General features: G+C 46.0%; 1 protein-coding gene across 1 annotated transcript in view; it reads right to left on the bottom strand.

The window, feature by feature from the left end:
* ryr2a (ryanodine receptor 2a (cardiac)) overlaps positions 1-10798 on the bottom strand; it is a 116997-nt gene that overhangs the window by 24443 nt on the left and 81756 nt on the right. Inside the window, exons 83-89 of the mRNA XM_086140256.1 lie at positions 10532-10583; positions 10408-10458; positions 10220-10319; positions 9677-9756; positions 9367-9443; positions 8784-8857; positions 4216-4233 (exon numbers count right to left, since the gene is read on the bottom strand). Coding sequence (XP_085996382.1) covers positions 4216-4233; positions 8784-8857; positions 9367-9443; positions 9677-9756; positions 10220-10319; positions 10408-10458; positions 10532-10583 — 452 coding nt within the window. The remainder of the gene's footprint in view (positions 1-4215; positions 4234-8783; positions 8858-9366; positions 9444-9676; positions 9757-10219; positions 10320-10407; positions 10459-10531; positions 10584-10798) is intronic.

Here is a 10798-nt window from a genome sequence, read left to right on the forward strand (position 1 = left end):
AGTGTTTACTAAAGACCGGGCATGCTAATGTAGTTTACTGGTGAGGGAAAGCACTCTCAGGCTTCTTCCAAACACACGGACAGTTAGATGGGAGGAGTTTACTTTCCACAACTGAAATAAAAGAATGACACCATATTAACATTTCATTCTCAGTCGGGAGGCTCTGTGTGAAATACAGTTCAGTGGCAGAGGAGACGGTGTTGCAGTGTGAGGCTCCTAACCCTGAGCGTAACGTTAACCCTGACCCCGTCCTGACCCCGGCCTGACCCCGTCCTGACCCCATCCTGACCCCATCCTGACCCCTGCCTGACCCCGGCCTGACCCCATCCTGACCCCCGCCTAACCCTAACCACAGGACTCTGACATCGACCCACATCTAACCACAGCTGCAGAGACTGAAATAAACCTATAGATGAATGAATAAGTAAATAAACCAATAAATAAATATGTACATGGATGCATGGATTGGTGAAAACCACAGTGGTGATGTGTTAGTGACTCAAAACTAAAAAACTGATATCAGAAACAATGATAGGATAAAAAGAAAAGAATGTTGCATCTTCGGTCGGCGGAGGAGTGTCAGCGGACGCCTAGAAGGACTACAGATCACCTCTGAGGACGTGGAGGTCCAGCCCTCCGTTCAAGCACCACAGAAACATTGAGTTTAAAGTTCAAAAAAGAAGAAATAGACTGACTAGAATGGATGGCAGAGGGGGAGAAAGAAGCCCAGCTGGTAGACTGAGTGTTTGTCCCCCTGCAGCTCTGTGGACAGAACCCCGGCTCGGAGTGGCCTCTGGGTTCAGACCGACATCTTTGTTTCTCATTCAGGGCCGAACACCTTACCGGTGGCCCTGGTATCGCTGTTTGGAACCAGCCTTTGAATCTTCTGCTTTTACCCTCCTATCCCCCACCAGTCAGGGGGATTTGAACCTAGACCTCTGGCCCTGCACTGAGCCTTGGTGGTCCTTAGAGACCACGCCCTGTGGAACCGTCTCAAAGGTCAGAAGTCGTCTAACTTTTCAGTAGATCGTCTTCTAAATGGATTCCTTCCTGCACTTTTCTATTGGGTTTTGGGGTGCGATGTTCTTGAACTGTTTGCTGAACATGACTGTCCGGCACAACAAACATATTCTATCCCGAGTCTTTGTATGACTCAGTGGACCGGCAAACTCTGTCCACAGGAGAAGGGCAGGTCAGAGATCACCGTGGGGGTCAGAGGCTGATTAGACCCAAGAGACTGAACCACAATCAGTGGCGTGAGAAACACCACCAGGAGCCTGCTTCGGTGGTGGTTAGAACACTCGGCGTTCACAGGGTGATGAGATGGATCCTGGATTCTCCTTCAGGGTCTCAGAGGTTATGGATCGGTGATTCTGGCATTTGATCCTGGAAAAGGATCAATTCTCTCCCGTGGATAAATGATAGAAAATTGGAGTGTCTTTTCCACGAGCCTTTTTTCCCTCTCTCTCTCTCCATGTTCTTCCTCTTTCGGCTTTTCCCGTCAGGTGTCGCCACAGCGAACCGACTTTCTCCATCTAACCCTATTCTCTGGATCCTCCTCTTTCACACCAACTACCTTCATATCTTCTCTCACTACGTCCATAAATCTTCTCTTTGGTCTTCCTCGAGACCTCTTGCCTGGCAGCTCCAACTCCAGCATCCGTCTACCAATATATTCTCTATCCCTCCTCTGTCCATGACCCAACCATCTCAGTCTGGCTTCTCTGACCTTCTCTCCAAAACATCTAACATGTGCTGTTCCTCTGATAGACTCATTCCTGATCCTCTCCACCCTGGTCACTCCCAAAGAGAACCTCAACATCTTCATCTCTGCAACCTCTAGTTCTGCCTGCTGTCTTTTTGTCATTGGAACTGATTTTAGACCTCTCTTTTCATTCGGTGGGGCAAAAAAGTCAGCCATCAATTGTGCAAGTTCTTCCACTGAAAAAGATGATAGAGGCCTGTAATTTTCATCATAGGTACACTTGAACTATGAGAGACAGAATGTGAAAAAAAATCCAGAAAATCACATTGTCTGATTTTTAAAGAATTTATTTGCAAATTATGGTGGATAATGAGTATTTGGTCACCAACAAGCAGGATTTGTAGCTCTCACAGACCTGTAACTTCTTTTGAAGGATGTCCCTCTGTCCTCCACATGCTACCTGTATTAATGGCACCTGTTTGAACTGGTTATCAAAATAAAAGACACCTGTCCACAACCTCAAACAGACACACTCCAAACTCCACTATGGCTAAGACCGAAGGAGACCAGAAACCAAAGTGTAGACCTGCACCAGCTGGGAAGACTGAATCTGCAATAGGTAAGCAATTTGCTGTGAAGAAATTAACTGTGGGAGCAATTATTACAAAATGGAAGACATACAAGACCACTGATAATCTCCCTCAATCTGGCTCTCCACGCAACATATCGCCTCATGGGGTCAAAATGATCACAAGAACGGTGAGCAGAAATCTCAGAAGCACAGGGGAGGACCTAGTGAATAAGCTGCAGAGAGCCGGGACCAAAGTAACAAAGGCTACCATCAGGAACACACTACGCCACCAGAGACTCAAATACTGCAGTGCCAGACGTGTCCCCCTGCTTAAGAACATACATGTCTAGGCCCGTCTGAACTTTGCTAGAGAGCATTTGGATGATCCAGAAGAGGATTGGGAGAATGTCCTATGGTCAGGTGAAACCAAAATACGACTTTTTGCACCAAACACAACTTATTGTGTAGAGGTGAAAGAATTCTGAGTTGCATCCAAATAACACCATACCTACTGTGAAGCATGGTGGTGGAAACATCACGCTTTGGGGCTGTTTTTCAGCAAAGGGACCAGAACGACTGATCCGTGGAAAGGAAAGAATGAACGGGACCATGTATGGTGAGATTTTGAGTGAAAACTTCCTTCTATCAGCAGGAGCAGTAAAGATGAAAAATGGCTGGGTCTTTCAGCATGACAATGATCCCAAACACACTGCCTGGGCAACGAAGGAGTGGCTTCGTAAGGCGCATTTCAAGGTCTTGGAGTGGCCTTGCCGGTCTCCAGATCTCAAGCCCATAGAAAATCTCTGGAAGGAGTTGAAAATCCGTGTTGCACAGCGACAGCCCTAAAACATCATCGCTCTCGAGGAGACCTGCATGGAGGGATGGGACAAAATACCAGCAACAGTGTTTGAAGACTTACAGAAAATGTTTGACCTCTGTTATTGCCAGCAAAGGGTATATAAGAGAGGGTTGAGATGAACTTTCGTTCTTGACCAAACATTTATTTTCCACAATGATATGCAAATAAATTCTTCAAAAATCAGACAATGTGACTTTCTGAATTTTTTTTTCACATTCTGTCTTTCATAGTTGAAGCGTACCTATGATGAAACTTACAGATTATCATCTCTTTAAGTGGGAAAACTTGCACAATTGGTGGCTGACTAAATACTTTTTTACCCCTGTGTGTATATATATATATATACACACACACACACATATATATGTGTGTGTGTGTAAATATATATAACTATATTCAGACACACACACACAGTACGTAATGCTTCCAATGTTAATGTTTGCGTTAACACTGCTCTCTTGTTTCCTAAAAATGGACGTCTGAGTGTCCTTCTTTCAGAAGACTATTCATTCTTAGCTGTGATGGTGATGCAGGTCGCGCCTTCCCGTCTGACGTGAGGAGGTTCTCCACAAGGATCAGGTAACTCTTCAACCGCCAGACTCATTGTCCACTAATCTGGTATTCTTTATTCCACTGATTCCACTGGGTTCTCGGGTGGACCAGACTCTTCACAACAGAACAGTACCAGCACAAGAACCAGCACAAGAACCAGCAACCTGCTCAGCTACTGGGACAAAACCACCACCTTCAGCTCGAGGTGCGGTGGAGCCGAGGGGGGACCAGACAGACTCTGAGCCAATCCCTGCTTTAGGTTCAGAGGGCGCATGGTGGCGCCACTCTTTGGCCTTTCAAAGCCTTGGTTACTGACGGTGACATTCTCTGTTTGAAATGGAAAATAAAGAATAAATAACTGAATAAAAAAAAGAGCCGGGGCAATAAAAACCAAAATGTTTAGTTAAAGTGCGAGTGGCCACGAGCACAGAGCAGGGAGGAGTGTGAGGGTGGACACTCAGGACCAGGACAGAACCAACACCACAACTGACCAGCAACACACAGGAAGATGGCAGGAGGCATAATTACCACGCTCATGAGTGATGACTGAGGAAGGGAGGAAGGTGCGCAAACCAAAATGAGGGAGGGAAAGGAAAACGGGGAGGGAGAAAGAAAGAGAGAAAGAAAGTAAGAAACAAAGAAAGAAACACAAAGGAAAAGATCACATAGAGGGAATGTGCTGCCGAGTCTACTGCTGATTGGTCAAAAATACAAAACAGGAAGTTTAATGTTTTATCTAGAAGAACAAAAAACAGCCAGGAAAGGACTAAAGGAACGTCTGTGACAGAAATTAAACATGGGTGTTCTCTGGAAAAAAATAAATAAAAAATCAATGTTCTTAATTTGGAGCCTTAAATGTGTATATGTTTAGATATTTCAATATATATATAAACATGTTTATCTCTCTCTCTCTTTATATATATATATGTATATATGTGTGTAGTAATTGTAAGTGGACTTACATTGTGGGAAGTTTTAATGCTGGTGTTCTGTTTCAGTTTGTTTCCAGAGATGAGCTGACAGTAACATGAAGTAATTGAGTGATGAAAAAAAGAAATACATTGTAAATCTCTTTAAAAGGAGACTTTGAAAAGGTAAAGCTAAACTGGGGTTACATTTGATGCCCAGATCTCTGAAATAAATCGACCACCGTGTGACTGCATTCTGTCCCTGCAGGCCACCTCCCTGGGAGGCTGTGTTCAGAACAAGAAGAACCAAGGGTTCCACGTGTGAAGGTTCACCGTCTCCAAAGCTGGCGAGCCCTATAAGGGACTGACATGTCTATAAAATACAGATGTACAAATCAAAAATCAGAACTGTGTGTTTGTCTAAGGGCACATGTGAGCAGGTCCAGGTGGTCCTGCAGAAATCTGCGAAAGCAGAGAAGAAGGCTCTGATGAGAAAACCATAAGTGCTGTGATGTAGAAATAGAAGTGACTTTCTTTACAGTTACAGGTGTCACCTCATCATGGTAGAGGAGTATTAGTACCCCTTTGAACCTGGGAGCCGCATTGCCAGGGGCATCAGCTCCTGATAGGGTCTCCTGAGGCAAAGTGATTTACAATGAGCGTTCAGACTGATTCAGAAGTATCCAGATGAACAACGAGAGGCAGGGGGGTACCTCACCCAATTAGACAGATTTGGGCATCCTCTTGAAGACAGATCTAAGAGGGAATCTTACTGACAAGGGAGCTGTGTCCACTATCAAGAGTTTGACTCCTGTCTACGCAAGGCATTGGACATGGAATCAAGACAAAGCTGCCTGGAGCTTTTTAAGGGTCATGGGTATTGCCATGGTGGCAACCTGAGTACTGGGTAGTGGGCACCGTGAGTTAAGGAGGCAGTAAATTAGAAGGCACATGCCTTTTGAATGGAATTCATCCACTGAAGCTGTTCTGGTATGCCTCTGATATGGAGTTTGGGAGGTATGGCAGTACAATTATGGAGGTTGGGAGGTATGGAGGTACAAGCATGGAGGTTGGGAGGTATTGTTTTGGAGATTTGGAGGTATGGAGGTACAAGCATGGAGGTTGGGAGATATAGAGGTACAAGTATGGAGGTCGGGAGGTATGAGTGTGAAGGTGGAGATGGTGCCTGCAGGCTGCCAGCCTTAGTTCAAAGAACTTGCTTCCAAGCCACGACTGAAGGAACAGGGTCTATGATGCAAGCTGCCAACATGACTTGTGCCCACGGGAGGGGAGGGGCTAAAGCTTTAGATAAGGGTGAGGAGCACCAGGGGAAAGCTGGGAGTAGAACTATTACTGCTCCGCTTTGAAAGGAGTCAGTAGGGGTGGTTCAAAAACTGGGTCGCGAGCCTCCTGCTGGAGGTGTTCTGGTCAGTCCACGCTTGGACCCGAAAACTGCCAGAGGGATTACATCTCTTACTTTATTGGTCTGGGAACATCTAGGGTGCTCCTGTGAAGATCCAGAGTTTGTGTGGTGACCTCATCAGTCTACTGCCATTAGTGGAGTGACCATGAAAATGGTGAGGATGATGGCGATGATGATGATTACAGTTTTTGTGTCCAATCACATTCATTCTCTGCTTCCTATATTTTCATTGCAAGGCCGGATTACGACATAAACACCTAATACTAAACATATTTTTATGGCTGTCCTGATGGACGGTCTTAAAATGATTGAAAACCTAACATTTTAAAACCAGGATTTTTCTTGTGTCAAAAGTGATGAAAAAAAGATAAATGACTCAAGAAAACATTAAAAGGTAACAAAATAAAATAAAAATCAATTTTGCTGAAAAAGAAATGAGATGTAATATGTAATAGAGCAGTAAATGACATGTCAGGGGAAGTAAGGTATTATTACTACAGTACTCCTGGAACACATTACAGTACTCTAAACTTATAATGCGGACTAGGATTTATACCATAGATGTGTGCATACAAGATGAAGCAACCTAAGAGAACATAAATACATTGATAGAAATGTAAAACATATAAATACAACAATTGATAATTCAATACTGAACACTTATTCTGTGATCAGCCTTCACAGAAAGATGGTTAGTGTTGGGCTGCACACATGTTCCATCAACTGTAGTTCTATGACACACACACACACACACACACACACACACACACACACACACACACACACACACACACACACACACACACACACACACACACACACACACACACACACACCTTGCCATTTCTAGCTCAAAAGCAAGCTAGGAAGAAGGAATTCAAGAAGAGGCAAGTTGTCGCCGTGACCGGTTTCATTGGCATCAATAAAACCTGGTGCAGAAACACCTCCTTCCACCCAAGAGACACCGAGGAGCTGCAGATCTCCAGGCAGAGACACGAAGCTGAGAGGAAGGTTGTGTGTCTGTGCATCATGAAGCTGAGAAGGAACTGACACTTGGCTTAATTCGTCAGCCGTTTACATCTTACATGCTATGTCCTTCTGAAAAAATGAAAATCTAATCCTTGAAAAGTATTGATGAGAAATGTTTTGACAGAAATCAGATCAGATTAAACTCTGAAGCCTCTGAATCAGATTCTACAGCTCTTCTCTGGCTTTGTCGGCCCTCTCTCTCCTTCCCTTTTTACCAGATGTGTTTCAGTCTTGCTGCTTATTCCATTCGTCTTCATTCTCCGAGGCCATTTCCTGCGCCCCGCCTCCGCCTCCTTTTCATTGGCTGTTGATGGGACGTGTGTGTGTGTGTGTGTGCAGTCGGGCTGGTGATCGGCACACACACTCCAGCCCTGAGGTCGGGTCGGGCCCGTTCCCCTCACGCTGAGATATGCGTGTGGAATCACCCCGCCCACGGCCCCAATAGCCCCGCCCACTGCCCAATAGTCACGCCCACTGCCCCATTAGCCCCGCCCACTGCCCAATTAGCCCCGCCCACAGCCCCAACTAGCCCCGCCCACTGCCCAACTAGCCCCGCCCACTGCCAAAACTCCCGCTAACTGGTCCGACTGTGCTCCGCAGTGGTTTGTGGAGGACTCGTCGTGCAGCCTGAGGGCGACCAGTGAGAGGAGCATAGAAGAAGACAAGTTGGCGTTGGAGAAGAACACTCTGTCCACACGCCTCCTCACCAACCGCCACAGATGACTCATAGCCTTTTGTAGAACATACATTTTCACCAGCTCCTCGCCCGTCACCATGTTTGTTGTCGACCTGGAATCCTGAGTTCTAAGCTTCCCTTGGGGAGTTTGTGGCCAGTGATGTTTGGCAGCAATCTATTTACGTACGTGAGCCGAGCACATATGAGCCCTGGAGACCAGAGAGCTCCGCTTCCTTCTGACTACATGGGTCATAAACTATCTGACCCGTTGGCCAGCTGTGGATACCAGGTGCAGAAGGGCGTCAGTGTACTTCTACCCCACCTTTCTCCAGCCTCTCACTTCTATCCAAGCGTTCTTAATTCTTTCCGAAGAACGCGCTCATTTAGTTACTTTTTCAGACAAAAGGCATCTGACGCTTATGAAAGATGGGAGTGATTTCTGTTCTGTGATTTGCAATATTAAATAAAAATTAATTGATTAACAAACTGTGTATATTTATGTTTCCATAACATATTTACTCCATGACTAAAAACAATGTGTGGTTGACATTCATAGACCGAAACATGCCGAGGGACAGGAAAGGTACATTTCCTGCCCTGTTTGCCCATAATCCAATCCCCAAAAAGAAAAGAAATGTTTAAACACTGCTACTTTGTCAATATCATCGTCATCATCGTCATCATCTTGATCACTGATTCCAGCCCAGCCAGACTGTTAGCAGGCTGTTTTTTGGGTCCTTTAAATAAACCTTAGTCATAAAGTAAGACGCTGAGTGCCTTATGATGTCATATGATCAGCAGCAGTGTGATGAGGGCAAAGTTACAATCTGAATTGTGATTGCAATATCAGGAAACTAATAGAGCTGTGGATCCGGCTCTAAAAGTCGGCTCTAAAACATACATATTTATACAATCACACTTTAACACGTCTGAAAACAAGAAGGAAAAATGCAATTCATGGAAATTACTTTCAGGATAAAACTGTCACCGACATGGCGCCCTGGTGCTTGGACCGACTCAAGATCTAGGGTCCAGCAGAATGTGCAGAGATGGACCTTACCTGAGCCCTCCTCCGTCACCATCCCCAGGCCCTCCGCCTTGTTCTGCCTCTCAAAGGCGTTCAGATCCAGAACACTGAAAGGAGCAGATGTACACATCAGCATCCTCTGCAGACTCGATCTGATAGAAACCCTAACGGGTTCATCAGGGGTCCAAACCAGATCTACGGCTTCCGGCTATATCTTCTCAAAACAAGATGCGTATTGTAACATTTATGTCAGAGATGACTCGGTGTCGCAGCGCACAGGCTAGAGGGGAGTTAGCATACTATTCTCACACCTGGTACCTTCTATCTTTAACCGGTGGTGGCCAAGCGGTGCTACAAGCAGCTTTTCTGTTTGCTAATACACTAATACATCAATGAGAAACAAGACAATGGGGGAGAAATCAAAGAAGCCAGGCATCTGGCTTGTGGGTAAACCACTTCCATGGACTTGAAACGACATGTTACATTACCGCTGCTCCTGGCAAGCTAGCTCTCTGCTAGCAAAGACCTGAAGCCTTGTCAGGAGTAAACCAGGCCCTTTCTCTGTCAAACAAACCCGGAGAAGTAGTCAAAGATGTCCGTTCGGAAGGACGCTCACCTGCACGACTGCATCAGACCAGCCAGGCTCTGGAAGAAGCCCACGTCCTTCTTGTCCTTCAGATAATCCAACATTTTCTGTCAAACAGAGTCACAGCGATATCTCCTCAGCATCCAGGAGCTGATGAGGAGCAGCTGACTGGGGGCTAAAATCCCCACGATCCCCTTAAAAATTGAATCCCATTCCTGAGGAGGTTAAAGGTCGTCTCCAGCCAACAATCTGAATCTAAATTCCACTTGGACTTCACTGACAAATTTATCTCTACTAACATCAGCTCCCACATTGTGGAGCACTCACGGATGTCCAGTACCTGCTGGACGGTGGAGTTTCCCCCGTTCAGAACGGCGATGCCCAGCTTCAGAGTGGAGGCCACCATCGGACCCATTTCACCTGGCGGAGAGAAAAGCGGTAAAAATGAGCACATGGAGGTCACAGATGCCAGCACTCCTTGGCCCCCTCATTGGTGCAGTGTTTGAACATGCTGCAAGAAAGAAACCTGGTTGTTTTCTGTTCAAGGTCTCAAAACAAGTAAAGGATCACTTCCTCACTGCGCTGACAGAACATGCACTTTCTGCAGGTAAACCTGTCATCCTGTTCTGCTTTGAGGCTCCACATGTTCTCTGTTTGCTCAATTCATTCGAGAGAATGACAAAGAAGTCGACGATGGCCTCGGTGGATGTTCCAGATTCATCTCTGAAAGGGTGATTCTCAATGCAAAATAATGCAAACAAACATTGAAACGCCCGTCATCTTCACAGCAGGGCTGCAGGGGCGGAGGCGGGGCTTAACCACCTGCCAATAACCTGCCAATCACAGGGCCATCCATGGCGAACGGGTCAAAGAAGAAAAGTACCTTTGCTGGCGCTGATGGTCTGTAGAACCATTTCTGCTGCTCCTCGGTCATGCAGCCGGGCCTGCTGGTACAGCAGCTTCTGCTTCTCCATTTCCTTTTCCTGTTCATGCATCAGAGAAGCATACGTGTCCAGGAAGGGCAGAAACATAATTGGACTGACCACGCAAACAGCAGTGACCGTCACCTACTTCGAAGCTCTTCACCTCCTCACCGTCTTCGTCCTCTTCATCATGGCAGCTCTGAAAAAGAAGGAAAATAGATGAGAGGCATTTTCACTGGTATGTGAAAGGTGTCATGGCTGCCGGTCAGTACCTTTGCCATGATGTCGGCGTACGCCATGTAGAGGTGGTCCTCGTCCAGCTTGCTGCAACCGGCCATGCAGAAAGAGGGAAACATCAGGCATGAGAAGAAAACACATCCTTTCATACGTGACTACTGTTGAGCAGTGACAGCCACGGATGGATAGAGGTACACCACTGATACATGAACTATGGATAGAGGTACACCACTGATACATGAGCTATGGATGGATGGATGGATGGAGGTACACTACTGATACATGAACTATGGATGGATGGA

This window comes from Fistularia commersonii, chromosome 33 (assembly GCF_037954325.1).
Source record: "Fistularia commersonii isolate RoL2024-O1a breed Wild chromosome 33, RoL_Fcom_v1.0, whole genome shotgun sequence".
NCBI classification, from domain to species: domain Eukaryota; kingdom Metazoa; phylum Chordata; class Actinopteri; order Syngnathiformes; family Fistulariidae; genus Fistularia; species Fistularia commersonii.